The 18979-nt window shown below is 49.1% G+C and overlaps 1 protein-coding gene across 3 annotated transcripts in view; it reads right to left on the reverse strand.

Moving 5' to 3' along the window:
* The window catches only part of INPP5D (inositol polyphosphate-5-phosphatase D), a 55342-nt gene that overhangs the window by 13850 nt on the left and 22513 nt on the right, over positions 1-18979 (reverse strand). For all 3 annotated transcript variants that reach the window (XM_075417656.1, XM_075417655.1, XM_075417657.1), the window contains exons 3-13: positions 14220-14370; positions 11965-12136; positions 10547-10687; positions 5675-5762; positions 4821-4901; positions 4572-4643; positions 4172-4295; positions 2957-3063; positions 2315-2417; positions 1288-1484; positions 370-487 (exon numbers count right to left, since the gene is read on the reverse strand). In XM_075417656.1, coding sequence (XP_075273771.1) covers positions 370-487; positions 1288-1484; positions 2315-2417; positions 2957-3063; positions 4172-4295; positions 4572-4643; positions 4821-4901; positions 5675-5762; positions 10547-10687; positions 11965-12136; positions 14220-14370 — 1354 coding nt within the window. The remainder of the gene's footprint in view (positions 1-369; positions 488-1287; positions 1485-2314; positions 2418-2956; positions 3064-4171; positions 4296-4571; positions 4644-4820; positions 4902-5674; positions 5763-10546; positions 10688-11964; positions 12137-14219; positions 14371-18979) is intronic.

The following is an 18979-nucleotide window of genomic DNA, read 5'->3' on the forward strand; positions in this document are numbered from 1 at the left end:
CACAGAAAGAATTTGTACATACAGCACAGATTGTGGTAACAAATTTTCTAAGGATGCTAAAAAGATTAGTTGAAGGGATAGGAGTGCAATTTCCTTGTGAAACCCAAGAAAGAGCAACCCAATAGCCAGTCAAAGGTGTTTGCTGGGAATGTAAAGATATATATATATGCGCTAAGTATACACACAAATAGATTTCCTCTCTTACAAGGTAAGATATAATCAGTGCTAGTGGGATATAACTTTTAGCTAGTGTCCCATAAATGTAGTCAAAGGGGCCTTGTGGAGATAGAGCTGTTCCATTTCAAGGACAGCATTGGCATGGACTGAACAGATCTCAGTGCTTTGGACAAGAGCAGGTCTGTTCCTCACCCAGTGTGTTTGCGATGCCCGTCTTCACGTTGTCTGTGCAGATGTGGCTGATGCGGTTCTCATGTTCTGGCTTGGCCAGTACAACAATCCTGATGTTCCAGAGGGTGTGGATTGCTATCTGCAGGGATGGGAAGGTTAGAGGTTATATTCCTGCACATACCTGCGGAGCTCTGCTGTAGCTGCAGCCTTCCTGGCTCCTTCTGTAGTACTTCTCCTACACAAATTTTCTTCCTGTGCTCAGGATATGCTTTCAGTCATTTTAATCAAAGGTGGGAGGAAGGACCTAGCTATTTTCTAGCGCTATTTTCTAGTTAATTATTGGATTGCCTTGCTTCCACAAAATACAGTTTCCCAAACGCCATGAGAGTCATAAGCCTGCTCTCCCGTGGCCTTCCAGATAAGCTTAGATTTGTTTCTTGACATCACTGAAAATCAGGAGTGTCCAAACTTGGTCTTAATAAGGTTCAGTTACGTTTATGATTGTGCCTGTGTGCTGTTACATCCTATTTTGAAAATGCAATAGCCTAGGATGAGATCTGGGCTACAGCTGGCTCAGAAAGTTTTTGTCTCCTCCTTTATGAAGGTCAAAATGTCACCACCACGTGACTCAGGTGCTCAGCATCTACCCCTTACTCCCAGGCTGGCAGGCAGAGGAGCTTCACGGCAGGGTCCCTGCTTTGACAGCGGGGGGGTCACTGTCTACAGCGATACGCCCATCTGCCCAGCTCCTGGGGAGGATCTTGTGGAGTTCACAGATGGATGCAGTTCACACTCTCTCATCCAAATGCAACGACAATAAAGGGAGGGAAGGGGAGGAGGTGTAGGCAGAATGCCACTTATTCCTCGTCTCTTTTATTTGCACAACATGTACTCTCCTCGTACGCCTGAGTTCTGTGGATAGCTGGAACAACCCCTCACCACTTTGAAGCTGATACTGGTAATTTCCTGCAGGGATTGCCTCAGGGTCTCCAGCCATTCCTTCTCCCCTTGTGGGTCCTCCTGGGTGCCGATCACGTAGATGTCATGAGGAATGTAGTCAGCAGTGTCATCACGGGTCTTCCCCTGCCCCTTGGAGAGAAACCAGGAGGTGATCTTCTTTGGGGGAGGTGCAGCACCTTTTATTAACAAAGCAAACACCAAGTAAGTGGAAGTGTGTTCTGTCAAACCCAGGATACGGACAACTCATGGGGACAGAAATAACAGACTTCACGTTCACTCTGTCCCATATCAGTTTCGTATCAGCCAGGCACGCTATTCTGAGATGACAAAGATGTTAACCCCACCTGACTCACTGATGAAGGAGTGGCTCTGCTTTGACCACCTTCCTCTGTTTCATTAGCTCGCCAAGGCCAAGACTAGCCAAGTGTGAAGGTACGGAGCTGTACTCCTGGCCTGCCCCTGCCTTTACCTTACCCCTTAAAATAAGAACGAGTGCAGACAGCTTGGCTTACAGCACTTGAACCAGGCATTTCTCCCAAAATGGGAAAAATAACTTAAATTCCACTATCCTAAAATATACCCTGTCCCCTTCTCTAAGTATCGCAGATACTCAGCTCTCTTCCCAGGTTGGACACGAACAGTCCCTAGTCAGGTTCAGAAGCAGCTGACGTGAAGTTACTGGAATTGCTCCTGCCCTTTCAGCAAGGTGGAGGATAGCATGCACTGCTGCACCAGCTTTGTGCCAGCCACAATTCCCTGTCACTGGAGGAATCCTTCAGTACCTGTCAGGGCCAACTTTATGGTCCTTTGACTGGAACCATGAAAAGTGTCAAACCGCCTGCAAGAATAAGCCTAGAGATCAGCTCTTCCCCTGTCCCAGTGGAAGACAACCCTGCTGTCCAGATCTGCTACAGAACAGACAGCGTGCCTGGAGCTCATCTTGGCACGTGAGCACACATTTTGGCAAGTGTCTGAAGAAACGCCCGTGTCAGAAGGGAGCCCATACCCATATTCCAGGTCCCAATGAAGATGGTGATCATATCAGGCTCTGGTTGCTCCGAGTGTTTATTCTTCATCTGCTGCAGAAGTTGGCAGAACCCTTCTCTCTTCTGGATAGGGAGGAGCAGAGATAATTAACGAGATGCTTAACTCCTCCAACACAACCTCTTGCAAAATTAGCTGAACCAGGAAATTCCCAGCACACTTGAAGGGCAGATTAGTTCTCCACTATCCCGAAACCTTCAAAGAGGCTGTCTTTCCTGTAGTACTGTTTTAGGCACTTAGCTTGTGCATTACTTATCAAGTGCTGAGCTGGTCAGAAGAAGGCCTAGATTTCCCTCTTGTTTGTCTATATGAACCTTTTTGCATCTACCCTCACATGACTCCTTGCCCCTTCTCACTGCTTGCTGACACTCTGTTCTCCTGCCTCAGCGACAGCACCTAGGGATGGTTGCTTTCTCCAGTATCTCCCTTTGCGCAGTACACTTGTTCATTTTCTGGAGGTTTCCAGAAAAAAGGAGAAATTTCATTTTTGCAAAGCCAACCACCATCCTTCAGCAGTTCCTCTTTCTGCCAGGGAATGCCCTCTGTACCACTCCCACTCCGGTACCTGCTCCAGGCTGGCAGGAACGCAACATTGCACACGTACCTTGGAATCCGAAAATACATATTCCTTCCGCTGCGTTTTTTCTTTTTCTGTTTCCAGCACAATCACAAGTTTGTTAGGGACCTTCTGGGACTTGATAAGCTGCAAGACTAAACAGAGACTGGGTGTCATGAGCCGCAGTCACTGAAACTAGAATTCCACCAAAATTAACAGGACCCTGCCGGCAGGCTCAGAACTTGCATGGTCTTTCATGTCCGAGGCTCACTCTGCCTCACATAACTACATTTTCACGTTGCTTAATCCTGTTCGCTATAGGGATAGGCTGGACTCAGAGAGGGCCCCCAGAACTCATTCTGCCTGGAGCTCTTGTCCATACCAAGCCCTGCAGTCTGAAGTGAAGCCTTGGCCTCCTGCAGGCAATGTCTCTGCATCCTGAGCCAGCCTACATATATTCCCTCCTCATGTGTGAAAGAGGAGGTAAAACATCATTTGGTGGTAAAGGTGATTACTCCCCATCTAAAACAGCAGCTGAGTAATTATGAACACCAGCTGGAGAAAGCCATAGGTGAAAGCTAATCTTTTCGATCACTGCCAGCAACAGGTTGATTTTCTAGCAGGAGAGAGCCCAAGGGCATTGTTTACGCTCTGATAAACCCTACCCTGTTTGGCTCAATCTCAATGAGCTGCCTGTCCAGAAACACAACAGAGAAAAAGGGAGGTTGTTTGAATTGGGCCTTCACAGATCAAACTGGCATTGCTCATCGTACAGATATTAATTCACGTTAAAAAAAAAAAGAAAAGTCAAGGGGAAATGCAATGAAAAATGTTACTGAAACAGAGTATCTGGCTTTTTACCATCAAAAATCATCACAGAAGTCAATATGTTCCTGCAGAATGTTGTTTTTTCCAGTAATATTGCTTTTCAGTAGAAAATAGGTCTATTGCACCCAGCTCTACAGGGAATCTTCTGTCAAAACCTGGCCCCTTGCAATCCTGCTGACACTGTATCCATTTAGACCAGGAGGCCAGGTCTAAATCAATCTGTGAAAGCTGGTTACCCCAGTAACCTGCTCTCTGCAGGCCGCCTTGGGGACAGGCAGTCTGGACTGACCGGACCCTTGCACAACACCCAGGACTTAGCAGAAATATCTGCACCCCGGGGCCAAACCTTGCCCTCAGTGGGGCCAGAGGGAACCCCTCCCCATCATCCAAGGGCCCGAGAGTCTAGTCCAGCACTTGTAACCTTAAGCATCTTACTTTTCTTGTGGGTATAAAACTTGTCTTCTGGACCGTCCTTAGCTCTCTTGATAATCAGTTTTCCCATTTCCACATCAACCTTGAGATGTATTTTTGAGAAAATTCCTAGGGAGTCAGCTTTCACCTATTGGAAAACAGAGAGATTTTTCATAAGCGATCTTCTGCGCTTCAGTCACGTGTACTACAAATGCAACACTTGCCTGAATTCGTGGACACATACTGTCGTTATGCCAATCTCACTAGACATCTCTTAAGCATTTGCATGGTGCTAAACAGCATCCAGGAATAGCTGTTATCTCTGTGGCAGCACAGCAAAGTTCCCAGGAACAGAGATAGCGACATAAATCTGCATTACTGGCCTTCCACATTGTGATCAGCGTTGTTAAGGAAGCACGTTTACCTCGAAAATGACAGGGGGGATAAGGGAGCGCCGGTGCGTGGAATCAGGACCTTCAATCAACAGTGTTTTCACCTATGAAAGAATTAATGTGTACAAAATTGCATTTGTTATTCCGCACTACGTTGAGAGAAATGAAGTCAGAGCAAAGAAACCTTAGAGGAGCAGAGGATTGTACTGATGATGAACAAGAAGCATAACTAGAGGCAAAAGATGACGAGAAGATAATATAAAAGAGCTGTAAAACTCTACCTTTTCTTCGATGGAAGACAGCAAAGAAATCAGCTGATTGAGTTTCAATACAATATTGACTGGACTAGCTTCACCGAGCATCTGATAACCACAACATAGAAACAAAAAGAGAGAGATGCATAATTAGCAAACCCACAGAGCATGGCCTGGAAGCGCAGCAGCCTCGCCCCAGGAACACCTTGCGCACAGGCTGAGGAGTAGCACTTGTGCCTCTGCCACTCTAATCCATAACGGGCAGCACGAGAGCACAGGGTTTGGCTGAACATGCAGAAGTATGGGAGGGTGGAAGGACAAATTTGCAAACCTTGTCCAAAGGTTGGAGGCAGCTGGGCATGCAAGGGAGTCAGCTTGCTGCTGGGGGACAGGTTTGCGTGACCAGGTCCAGGGCTGGACCTGGAAGTCCAGGGGCTGGACCTACAGAATTCCTGGCCTTTTGGTTTTCTGGGCTACGGGCAGGGAGAGGAAGATCATGGGACATAAGAGGGCTGGTGGAAGGAAAGGATTTGGCAGTGAAACATCCTGGAGTGAAGTTTATGGACAGAGAAACGTGCAGCCCTAGCCCACAGGCTGAGGGAGGATGGGAAGATGGAAGTCCTCAAGCAGTTCACTGCATTTTCTTCTGGGGCACAAGGGAGAGCAGGCAGAGGGACTACGGGAGAAGTGAAACTGTGGGGATATAACTCACTGTGCGCCTCTGCACCGCAGGCAGAAAGTGGCTACAGAGAGCAGAAGTGGTAACCGATCACCCGAATCCCACCGGTCCTTGCTGTGCAACCAGAACCCTTCCCTCCCCCATGCTGACAGCCACCCGCGCTCCTCTCTCCTCTCCTTTTCCCACTTTCCAGCAGACTTACTTGTGAGCGCTGATGGATCCCAGGGTGCAGCTGCTGCTCGAACACCTTCTGGATGGATTCCAGAGACGGGAGAGTCCTAGAGGCTTCGCTGGGAACAGAACACGGTAGAGGTCTAAGGCTGCGGTGGGGTGCCTGGGTAGGTTAGCACTAGATCTCCCTGGACAAAGCCATGCAGCAGGGACTACGAGCACACGTTCACGCTATGCCTGCTGTCACCACGTGCCATGCTCTTGTCCTCTGCTGCTTACTGCCCTCGGGGTTGGTGAGATGGGCGCCGAGAGCATTTCTCAGCTGCCTTGGTGACACTGCCAGCGAAGGCAGCTTAGAGTTCGGCAGCTGATTTTGCCTTGCAACGGCTGAGGCACGGGCGTACCGGCGGTTCCTTGGGTTTTGCTTCAGGGGTGGTAACTTCCTAAATCTCCCCAGAAAGATGTCCCAGTCTGGGCCAGACCTGAGTACGCTGTGTAAAACCTGCATCAACCCAACTATGCCAGCTCATAGATCAAAGTGAGCTCAAAAATCTCAAAGCCCAGCGAAGTCTGGTGCCTCTGAATGCCGCAGCGGCAGGAGCAGTTCGGTTTTGCACTGGCCTTGCGCAGCTGCTGAGGCTGGTGCAGGATGCTGGGGACACTGCACGAAGAGGAAAGTCACTTTTTGATTTTTCAGCTCCCATGACGAAGAGGGGCCGGGCACAGCGAGGGGGTAGAAGCACCAGCCTTGCGGGTTACAATGAGATTCCTTCAGCGTTTCCCAATTGGATGCGACAGGATGCTCATTTGTCCAAACGCTGTTGTATGAATCCGGCACAGAAATCATGCTCCTATAATGACAAGACTTATGGAAAGAGCAGACAGGGAGCACAGGTGAAGAGGAAGGTGATGGTGGGGAGCAGTGCTAGGATGCTTGCATTGTGCCTAGTCAACAATGGATATTAATGATTTCCCTCGCTTTCCTGAGTCTGAATGGACTGGATTTTACTCCCTGTTTGTTGGGGAAGGTGCTCCAAAGTGAAGGTATGCCTGACTCTGAAGATTAGATATTTGTCTAGGTGCTGAGCCATGGATGATTAATTGCCTAAATTAAGCACTCCTGTTTGAAATTTCCATCTGAAAGACTTGCCATGGGGCACACAGAAGTAAAAGACACTTACAGGAATCTGGACCTGCTAAACTTTGTCCTCCAACACCACCACTCAGCTTCAGATCACCTAGGGCCAGTGTCACCGCAAATGGCTCTGGCCCCAGACCCAAGACTCCCACTGATTTCTGCAGCCATGGAGTCAGGCCCCAGGAGGCTGCAGGGAGTTGCAGGAGCATTGGGTGAAGTTCAGTTTGAAAAGAATGAAAGGATATTTACTGCGTCTGAGAGTGAAGGACATGTAGGCCATCTCTCGAAAACACAGAGGAGAAGCTGCTTGAAGCAGTTCAGAAATGATTTCCCAGGGGAAAACTGTTCTCTGTTTGCTGTATGATGCAACGTGTAGCACGCGTGTGAGGATGGGCGAAGAGCATCTGCAGGCGTTCAAATTCAACAAAACCACAAAGTGGTTTTAACTGCACTTATAACTCCTTTTTGTTTTCTTCTCTTGACAGTATAATGGAAATATATGTACTGATCTCCACTGCAGTGTCAGAAGCCTGCGTGTCCACATACAGCTGCTCAAGTGCTGCTATCACAAGTGCTTGAAAGCTGCCTTAAAAGCTCTATGTGCAAATTATCCGGTGAGGGAGAATAAACAGGAGCATGCAGAGCAGTGACCGATGACCGAATGATGGCTTCAGACAGTAGCAGGCTGAATAGGCCACTATTAGTGTTTTTCACTTAAAGCTGATAGGAAACTGTGACAAAGTCCACTCGCATGGGTAGTCCCCACTCTGCTGCACTGGTACCAAGCTCTCCATGAGTCAGCGTTCCAGCCCCTGGAGGATTCCTCTGACTAAGCAAACCCTTGTATGCCGATTTCTTTTAGCACTGAATGCTTCACAAAAGTAGCCATCAGCCTCACAAGTCTCTGTTTTGTCTCATTTTCAGTATATGAGTCACCAGAGTGAACAGCCTCTCCCAGAGCGGTTGCCCCATTGTCCCCTGGGCTCTGATAAGAAGGTGTGCCATGGCTGCCCTAACCCCCTTGGCCACAGCTAGCCCTAGAAGGCAGCAGCAGCAGCTTCCAGGAAAATTAAAACCAGCTTTCAATATCGCTAATGCACATTGGGGTCTGGGCCTTGCTAAATTAATCAGGCATCAGCGGTGAGGAGGATGATGGGAAGAGATGGCAAACTCTGAACTCCTGGTCTGCTCTGGCCCAGCTCTGCTTGGTCAGAAATGGGTCCCACATCTGTCTGTGGATAATGCACGAACTGCAAAAGCCACAGACTCTTCACAAACAGTTGGCCCAACTCCTCTCCCAACCCTATGGTTCATTATAAGCTTTTTTCTTCTCCTAATCACTGAGGAGCTCCAGTATGCATCCCCTCTACCTTGCTAACCCTGGCAGTCGCTGCTTACCCACAGCCCAGTATCAGAACACAGAGGTGAGTCAGCCAAAGGGCATCGGGATGCTCCTTTTGCACAGTGATGGCAGTGTATCTGAGAGTGACCCTGCAGGATGGCACAGCTGGGCTCTGGGAGGCTGGAAGAAGCCAGAACGCAGCATTGCAAAAACCTCAGATTCACGGTAGATCAGTGTGGTGCACAAACAGCTGGGGTCAGCTCAGCCACAGCCAGTGTCTGCCTGCACACTCTTAACCCTCCGCCGTCCTAGGAAATTCAAAAGTGCTTCAGCTCCAGTGAAAGAGCTCAAGCTGTGCCAATTAACATTTCTTCTTTTTGTTTGTTTGGGGTTTTTTAACCTATTCTCAAATATGGTGACAATAATGAAATTTAACATTATTAAGAAAAAGAGGACACAACCACTGAGAAGCAGCCCAGGAATTACCTGTGCATTCAGCTGGAAGCTCTGTGCAGCTGAAGAAAGCTGGGGTAAATAAAAACTACATTTAGATAATTCTACTGATTAAATTTGAGTTCAGAAGTATGATAAGGGAAGTAAGCTAAAACCTCAGACAACCTCAGAGATTAAGACTGCAGAAAACAATAAGATATGCAAGCATCTGCCTACTAGCCAGCTGAAGCTAAGCAAATAGTTTGGTTGGATGGTGGAGATTCATGGGACATTTCAAACAGACGGGGAGAGATTGCTCAAAGAGATCTGACTGGGAGTGAAATCAGCCTGCAGCTCTGGACCTTCACAAAAAAATTGAGAAGGCAGCTCCACCTAACTGAAATAATGCAGGTGTGGGGAGAAAAAGCTGGGGAAGGGGGGGAAGAACTGCATGAGGACATACATTTCCATAGCTCCATGCAGCCACGAGAAGGACAGAGGGCAAGCAGCTTGCCCTTTGCCGTGTTTGCGGTGGTGCATTGCCCCTGTGCTCAGCAGGCTTCCAGCAGCCGAAGAAGTCACCCAGCTCTGTTCTAAGATGATGCTTTGCAAAGTTCTGTAGGTTTTTTTGTGACTGACAATCTGGAAATGTAAAAGGTGTCCTGGTACTTGAGAGGCTGCATCTCCTTTCTCGCCATCCCATGTACATTTATGAGGAGTAGGCTTGTGAAGCCCAGATGAAGGTGAAGTAGAATAAGAAGTTGGAACTGGAAAAAGCCAGCCATCATCTGAACAGCATTACTGGAGGTATTTCAGTAACACACAAAACTCTCACTTGTGATTTCATTAGATTTTACTTTCCATTGTTCAGGTTTATTCTTAGCTAGCCACCTGGGTCTCCCCCTCTGTGGGCGTAGAGAAGCAAAACCCTCAGGCAGGGCGCAGAAGAAGGGCAGCTCTTTCCACAACCCATCCTCAGTCCTGCCAGGGGCTTGTCTGTGGGCGGCTGGCTTGTGGCAGAAGGAGCAGGGCTGCACATTCCTCTCCCTTTGCCTGGTAAAAGGTGCACAGTGCCCTCCGCTTCAGAGTAGTAATCGCGGCCCCAAGCAGCTGAGCACCTCCCTCGCTCCCTGCCTTCCTTCCTTCCGTAAGTTAAAGCTGAGCAAACCAGCGGTATTCACCCCTCATTTTAGCCCTTTCTTCTGCCGTAGTTAGCTCTGGGAGTACAAGACCAGGCCACCCTCACCTCTAAGCAGACTGGAAAGAAGGGTATTGCAAGCCACAGATACAAGCGTGGAAGTATGTGCCCTCTGCCATAGAGAGCTCTAAGATCTCTGCAGAAGTGTGGGCTCATCTCCTCATTTGCTTACAAGCAGCAACAGGGGAAATCGCATCCTTCCATCAGAGAAATAGGGAGCTCTGCAAGGTTTTAGTTCTCTATTGAGGTTTTCCTATTTGGGACCTGGAAGGTCTATAAATAGGCAAGGTAAAATTCGCAGAGTCTAGGCTTGTTCCTCTCTTCGTTTGAGCTGGACTTTACTGACATCAGTGGAATCACTCCAGGTTCACAGTGCATTAGTGGGAAGGAACATCCGTGTTTAAAACATAGCTATACACCAATATGGGCTTGTTTCCATAAACGACTTGTGCTTGACAATTCTGTGGGTGTCATTTATGCATTACCAAATTATGCAGTTAATCAGTTAGTGCATTTTTTGTTTTGTTTCTTTCTAAACAAAGCATAAAAAAAACCAACTTCACTGACTGAAACCGCCTACAGGGAAACTTCACTGTCAGAGCTATGTCTTTCATATAGATTTCACATCTTTGGACCAGAATCACAGGTCATGGGGTCTAAATATAATGTTTTTGAGGGTAAGCCAATTTCCCACGCCAGAAATGCAGGATCTGAATGCACGCACGTGGAAGCTACGTTAGACTACGGTATTACAGCACCATACCGCGATCTCGGAAAGCCAGCCTCTAGTTACCTGAAGAGTCCTTTGCAAACAAGCGTAAGTAGTTTCTTCAGCTGAGGCAGATTGCTTGAGCCAGTCTGCACCATCTCAAAGTCACTGATGATGTGTACTCGCAGGTAGTCCTGGATGAGTTTAAGATGCTCATCGGAGACACTGTGAAAGAAACAGATGGGTCAAAAGCCAGCTCTTCTCTCTGCTCTTAAATATCAGACAGCTTTACTATCTTTCTGAAGCTTCCGCTGCCAGCAGAGACAGAAGGGGGGCCATTTGCCTTGGATTTCAGTGTAAATACGTAGTTCTCAGAATGGGACCACAGATCCCCCACCACACTGCTGACACATCCTCCTCTTCCTCCTTCCCGGCCCCAAATCCTCTCCTCCCTGACTGCTGAGCTGCCCTGTCAGGGGAAGCCTTGTGATGCCTGGCTGTGCTAAAGCCATGGTGGGATGGCCAGCCTTGGCAGGTAAAGCCAGGCTGCTGTCAGGTCGCTAACAGCCAGCAGCTCAGGGGCTCTGGGATATGAAGGCTCCCTTCTACCTCACCAAGTCCCACTTTGAAGGTTTTATTCCAAACAGTCCAAAACAGTCTGGGATGGGGGCTGAGACCACAGAGCTGTATGGGACGCTCCCCTCCTCCCTGTCTCTGTGGTGCCTGGACTCCAGCACCACAAGGAAGGATGAACCAGGCAGACTTTGTGGGCTGTCTTTTGCCCTGACGAATGCAGAAAGTCCCAGTTGGCTGCTTAGCAGGTGAAATGGTGCAGGCAGCTGAACAAAACTGGGTTTCTCCCAGTCAGCCAGCTGCTACATGGCCACCACAACAGGACCTGTACTGCCAGGCATGACCACTGTTTGCTCACAGCCTCCCACTGCCCTGCCAACAGGCATGCCTTCTGGCTTTATTTTTATTTTATTTTTAAACTTTGCAGATCTGGTCATTAAATGTCATGTAGCTTCCTCTAAGGCTTCTGTGCACGTCCAGATTTGACACAGCTAGCACGTGGGACAGTGTGAGTCAGACCTGGAGCTGGAGTAAATCAGTAAGTATGGGTACCTGGAAATCCACACGCAAGGTTATTCTTTCTGAGGACTGGCTAGTGCTTTCCGATACAATCTGCAGCTTAGACACATGGCTAATACACCAAGTTCTCTCAGATATTACCATCCTTTATATTAGAAAACTATAGCTCAGTGGAGGAAGTCTATTGGTGATTTTAATACTTCAGAAAAGTATTTTTTTCTAGATGACAGCTGGACAGTAGAGAGTGGCCAACACACTGTAGATCTGATTCTGTTCTTCATTTGGTACTATAAACAAGGAGTAGTTTTGATGAATCAAATAGGTCCTCAGCTGTCCCAAACAGAGCGCCCCAGAAAGAACAGAGCTGGGCTGAAGGCTGATTCTGCAGCCCTGTGACTTGCCGTCCTCACCTGCTTGTGTCCTGGTACTGCAGTCGCTGGAGTAGTGTCTCAGAAAGGGACAGTTTATTAACGTCTGCCACCCTGGAGTTTTCAGGGAGAGAAGACACCTCCTTTGTCTCGCTGCTCGGCAGTGCCATGAGGATGTTGCGTGGGGGCAGGATAGGCGGCGTGGGTACCAGATCTGGCGAGGAGGAAGGGAAAGGCACGGTCATCCCAGCATGGCAATTTGTCCTCCTCCCCCTTACCCACAGGCAGGGCAGAGTCTGCACCACAGTGGCAGGCACTGCAGAAACCGTCCTTTCTGAAGGGCCTCTGATTGCAGAGCTGGAAAGCCCGGGGCTCCCTGCTGCACTATTCTCAGGGATGTCAGCGGTGTGAGACCAGCGGGCTGAGCTGCCAGGCTTGGACCTCATGTGCAGGCAGCGTATGCCGCTGCCTGGCAGCGTAACCTCACCCGAGCCAGTTTGACTGTCCCACTTGCACAGCAGATATGAAGGTTAATTAGTTACTTTGAATATAACGCGTAGAGAACACAGTTGTACCTCATCCATATCATTACCATTATCATGGAGATCTGCTGCTGGGGCAGAAAGGGCAGAGAGGCATGGTGGAAAGAAGTGAACAGCTAAAGTAAGCAAACACAGGTGGAGAAAATAGACCCCATAATCCAATACAGCAGGGCTGAGTATCCCGCCTTGTCTTGTGGGCATCAGGCTGGAAACACAAAGGGTTTTCCTGCTCTGCCATCCTGCTGCTCAGCGTACCCCCCTCTCCAGGGAGAAGAGTGGGTTCATCTCCATGTATCCCAACCACGGTTGCCTTTCTTTTCATACCAATGGCTCCAACACTTTGTTACACCTGTTGTACGTAGCTGGTTGAGTCGTGAGGTTTTGTTCAGTTATTACCTAATGGTGTAATTTTTGTTGCAAAAAGATAACCAAAACTGATCCACTGCTCCTGGGCAGAAGCTGTGATTCACAGAGCCACCACAGCACAGTTGGGTGGTACATCTGCAGGGTATCTGGGTGCTCAGCTTCCACCTCTGCAATTCTACGTGTAAGATGGCCGGACACCCATAGGCTCTATATGGCTCCAGCACGATGGCACAAAAGTGCCTTAACAAAATTAAATTCTGTACGTGAACAGCCCAGTCCAAGTGCTAATATCTCTTCATCTAAAGGCTCTTATTCTTGGCTAGAACTTCATTCCCTGCTGCTCGCCTCTCTGTGTATTATTTTTGCTGTAGTTCCCTCCCCCGCCCTGAGAGCTGGAGACTCAGTGCAGCTGGCCAAAAAACAGGAACATCTTTCCTGAGCAGCTTTACAAAATTTTGTTCAGTTTCTTCATGAGAATTGCATACCAAAATCTTCCAGCTCCTACCAGAGATCCATTGGATTGCATAAATGTACACAGGCACATCAATCTGCTTCAGTGCACATGCCTGCCTGTCTGTCACAGGACTATGTCCTTCAGACAAGTTTTATTGTAATGCTCATCATTTCCGGACAGACGTCAGAAAGGACAGGAAGGATGGCTCTGTGGGCATAACCTTCCCCTCGGATCCAGGGGAACAATGACAGATCCAAGGGATGATCCAGGAAAAAACCAAGGAACGATCCAACACCAGTGAGTTTCAGGAACCCACAGTGACATTTCAGATGAAATAGTTGGGATGATGCCAATCACACCTCTTCATCATACATCTGCCTCTATGCACAGAGTTAGACCGTCTGCCACTGCAGGATCTGTGCCCTCTGGTTATGACTGTTAGAAACATCCTCTAGATCAGTGCAGATAAGGGGCCCTGAGTTTCAGATGACCCAAGGCCCACAGCAGCTGTAGGTGTGTGGCACTGTAGAGAGATGTGCTCCAGGTCTCTAGCAGAGCATCTCTGCTGCTGAGATGGTGGCCTTACACATGCAGTACAGGGAGAGGGCTGCAGAGACATGGGAGATGGCTGGACATAAGCCAGCTTGAGTCCAGATGAAGGACAACAGATTAGTCAGCCCTGCACCTGATACAAAATCCTTCTGCAGAAAGCCTCAATGTGTTCCCTCAGGTGAGCTAAAATGGTGCTCCAGATGTGGCACTGCCCCAGAGCCATGACGACTCACTGCCTTGGGGTCTTGCCAGCTCAGGTGTCTCCATGCCCTGCTCCATTTCATTGCATGACATGCTCTAATTCCCCTGCCTGCACTGCGTATCTCCACTCCAGAGTAAGCATCAAGGGTCTACATCACCAAGCCACCTCATGGCTTTCTTACCAGCATCCTCCTCCGGTTCATCTGCAGGCTCCTCTTCTTCCCGCGGCACTGGATATTTGAGGTGCCATACCAGACCCATGTTCTCCTTCTTGTAAAATTCTATCAGTTCCTCCAAGTTATCGAAATACTTCACGGGAACACCCTCTGATGCCTGAAACAAAACACAGAGGCTGTCATGGTCTGGGATTTCCTACCACAGACACACTGCTCCCCACAGAAGGAAAAACAAAGTCATAGAGAGAGAAAAACCCACTACTGCTGTCCAGAGAAAGCCAGCCCAGCTCTCACTGCCCACCCGACCACAGGCTCTGTGCGGAACGACTCCTGCAGTGCAAACAGAAACAGATACGCACACACGTTCCAGCCAGAGTCAGCGAAAATGGCAACCTCAGAGACTCACTGGAGCCAAATGGAAGAGCGCTCTCATTTGATTCAGTGTGCTTGGTTTCAAAGCAAAGGAAGACTTTAAAAACAAAGAATTCTCCCAGATTAATTTTTGCATTCCCTCTTTTACTGAGCACAAAATCCCTGGAGTATGCTACATTTTGTGGTATCCAGGAAGAATTTTTCTGTGAAATTGCAGGACAAACATGTCTAAATCTAGACATCCGCATCCCTTCCAGGATTCAAAGGCTCAGAACTAGGTTCAGATGAAACAAGCTAGTAAGGTACTGTCACACAAAAAAATGCTCAGATGAAGGTTTAGAAAGCCGAGGCTCAGCACACGACTAGGACTGCGAATGCACCAGGCATGACACCGAGCTTGCCAGCTGAATTTTAACTGTGAATAAACCTGTTTCTAGCACAGCCCTGGCCACTAATCTCAGGAAACGGGTGCTTGCAGATGGCAAACACCGGGATAAGGTTTTAGAGGTCTTCAGAGGCAAAGCTTCAGAGCAATTATATCTACGCATTGGCGTGAACGGTCAATCTGCTGAGTTCACCAGGCAGGAACAGCTGCCACTCCTGCAGCTCTGCCCTGTTGCTTCAACCAAGGGCCCTACCAGGGACAGAGAAATCATTTGTCACGGCTCGGCACAGACCTCCCGACCAAACCAAAGAGCTCTGCGTTACCCCCAGGACTGCGCTCATCTACCATCCGAACGCAAGGCAACAGCAGCACGTAGCAGAAGCTCTGATCGCTGTTCACGACGGGTGCTCTTCCTGGCAGGGTGCTCTCGTTCTGGACGAGAGGTCTTCCCAGAGAAACCAGCGCAAGAAGGCCCTGTCTACACATGCAGCGAAACATCAAGGAGCAGGGGCAGAACGGTGCGGAGCAGATGTTTTCCAGCCCCATGAGACTGTTGTTCTTGACTTAAAAGAGCAACGCTGGAAACTGGTCATATCTGGGGATACAGCAGCAGCGGGCAATCAAAAGGAAGAGCTGATCACCCTAATGGCAGACTTGACTCGCGCTGTTTTACATGCATAAAGCCAGATTTTGCACAGGAAACATGGTTATTTAATGAATTAAAGCTTTGCCTCCAATTTGAAATAACTTGTTATGCAGCCAAACTTTCGACATTCTGCCTCTGACTAACAGGCAGGACGTTTTAATTTCTTTTTGGATTGCAATGATCGGCTGCAAAAATTAACACACACAAAGTTTTAATACAAGTTTGAACAAGCTTATTTACCTGCCATTTGTGTTTGCCTAGTTTCTTATTATCTGTGAACTTTTTTGTTTAAAAGGCAAATGCAGCAAAACCAAGAGATCAAATAGGAGAAATGCCAGCATAAACCACAGTAAGCAGAACACAGAAAAATGTCTTCAGTGAGTCCTGGCCACAGCAAGATTTCTTTTTAATTTTTCTAAAGAATAAAATCTCAGGCCAGAAATTAGGACAGTGCTTTCAATATGGAACCACATTTGAAGCCTTCAGTGCCCTCAGGCCTGCCATCAAAAATACCTTTCATTTTTAACTACACCTGCATATCTTTAAAGGCACAGTAAGACACATTTCGATAACATATGTATGATGCATCTGAGAGCGCTGCCTGTACAGCCTCCTGTTCTGTCTCCCAGGTGTTCCTGCATTTATCAAGAGTTATTATTCTCGTACGCTGGAAAACGTCGCGTTCAGCATGAAAGCAGTGCTTAGGCAAACACTGGATTATATTTTTGTGAGGCCAGAGGTGTTGAAACAAATTGCTGGTTAAAACTTCACAGGACTGTAACAGCGTAGGCCAGATCCCGCTCTGCCAGGTTAATCAGAATGACTTCTGAGCTACACCAGTTAATGTAAATAGCGTCTTGGTCCTCCCAGACTCTTCTGCATCTTGATGCTAACTGTGAAGGATGGCAATCGGGGAAAACCTTCAAGAGAAGAAAGCACTCAACTCTAATCCATCATACGAAAGGATCCTGAAGTCACAGTGCTGAACTGGGACACATCTGGAATAGTTCAGCCAGTTGCTTTTGTGTTTCTCTGGTCATCTTCCCTGCAGTACCTTCCTCCTCTCCGAAATCCCAGTTTTTGTGGTTAGTTATGCAGCTGTGACCAGCAGTCCCCCGGCAGCCCCCGAGCGCACTGTTGGCAGCGCTGACTGCGGGATGGCAGCACGCTCAGCCTTCCCGCCCAGCCCACAGCAGTGTTCATCCCCTAGACTTTATCTGCCTGGACTGCCTTCTGCCCACCACCTACAGCACCCATAGGTGGGCTGGAGCTCATGAGAGATGAGGCTTGCGATGGCTTGCTACCTCAAAGGCCACCTGGAAAAACGCAGCAGCCCCTCCAAGTGCATGCTCAGACTCTAAAACACATCAAGGGTAAATAAGATGGTCAGGGTTTGCCACCTTCATCTTTGCAGGAGGAAAGCTTTGCTAGCAGTGATCTCTCCCACCTCTCGAATTACTGCAGCCTACCCTGCTCCTCCTCTTTCCAAAGTCGGCCTCACACTCCTACTTCACTTTCCAAAGACCTCGCTGTCTGCTTCCCCAGAACCCCCTGACTGATGACTGTCCCCGCAGCCCTCCGTCCTACCCCCGCACAGCATCCCTCCCACCTCCAGCACCGAAACACTGCCTTCTCAACCTTGTTTTGCCTCTATGGCTCCTGCTCTCCCAGGACTCCTGCAAGAAGATGGATTGCCCTGCACAGCTTTTTTCAGGCCAAATGGAGCCTTGATGTAAGTGGGAGGAAAGGCTGAATTAGCACTTTTTGCTGCCAAGGATAGTTCAGTCTCTGAAACCGTGCTGGTCTCTGTGGTAACTAGAAGAAGCAGCATTTTGTAACAGGCCTCCTTCCTCTAACTCATTGCACTGCATTTCAAGAGTGGACTGAAACCTGTGGTCCAGCTCAAATTCCCTGGAGTGGCCATAAGCCCCGGCTCACGTGCAGGCTGGCGGGATACATACGCCGAGGGGCCTCACCGCTACGCGCCCCTTCTACCCTGGCAGCTCGGCTGGCTGGTCAGGCAGCCAGCCCACCACCTCCAGCCACCCTTCTCAGTGTACCCCTCCATCTCCTCTTTCAAGGGTAACTGGGATTTGCGGCCATGTGGAGGAGCTGGACTTCGCATGCATCCGAATCCAGCCGCTTACTCCCAAGGAGAGGCAGTCTCCATCCCAGCGGTGCCTGCTCCTCTGACAGCCGACCTTCCCCAAGCCCATTCAGGACAAAAAGCACCAACTCCCCACGGCAGACAGGAAAAATAATAAACAACGGCGCTTTCATGTTTTAAGGCAGAATTCATCAGGGACCTGAACATGTGTCCCGAGCAGCTGCACAGAGACCGCGAGAGCCGCAATAAAGAGATGGGGAACTGGCGGGGCCAGGAGCTCCGGCCAAGCCATGGCCAAGCACAGAGGGAAGGATGGAGGAACCTCAAACCTGCTCAGCGCCCGCTCACGGCAGGGGAGCTCCAGGGCCCTCCCCCATGCCACGAAAGCCACAGCGGTGGCACCGCCTCGCTCCACATCAGCTTTGCCATCACGAGAGCCTGAAAGCAAAGATCGCTGGATTATTCTCACTCATTTTCTTTTGTATTATAATTGTTATTACTTGCAAGGACCTCAACAGAGGAAGCGTGCGGGAAGGGCTGTGCCCCTCCAGCACAAAGCAGCGCCCAACAACCCTCTCCACCTCTTTGCCTGCGCTATGAAATGAGCTCCTCTCTGTTCACGGCACTCCCCAAATTTCCCCACTCCCCCCAAAAGAGTAGGGCACGCTGCTTTGCGCTGCCTTCCTCTGCGCAGAGGCACAGCACAAACTGTGTGTTGTTTGAAATGGGAGAGAGAACGATAAAATCAAGACCTCGCTGCACTTGCTTCTCCCCTTGGGGAAAGGATGAGAACAAAGCCTGTGTGACAGACGGTAGTCACGTCGTTCGACACACAACTGCAAGGTGCTCGGGTACCACCCGTGACGAGTGCCGTGTGAGCCCCTCCACGTCCAACAGCCCGTAACTTTGCTACCGGCGGCGGGTGAATAGGACCGCTCCCCCAGCTGCAGGGTGCTCCCAGCCCAGCGGTGCCCAGGACGGCAGGGATGATGCCCACGTAGCATCAGTTTAATACACAAAACATGGTCCAGTAATGTTGCAGCTAGCGCTGATGTTACTCGATGGACCTACCTGAAGGCTGGTCAAACAATTTCCACTGCCAGCGAGCAAGGAAAGCAGCATGTAGCTGGGACATATATTTTCTTCACACTTGAACTTGTGGCAAAGATTTATAGCTCGGGAAGGAAAAGCAGTGGTGGATAGTAAGATACTGGCATTGAGTTGGTCCGCACCTGGCTGCGGAGAGTGTTAGCAAA

This window comes from Opisthocomus hoazin, chromosome 4 (genome assembly GCF_030867145.1).
Source record: "Opisthocomus hoazin isolate bOpiHoa1 chromosome 4, bOpiHoa1.hap1, whole genome shotgun sequence".
NCBI classification, from domain to species: domain Eukaryota; kingdom Metazoa; phylum Chordata; class Aves; order Opisthocomiformes; family Opisthocomidae; genus Opisthocomus; species Opisthocomus hoazin.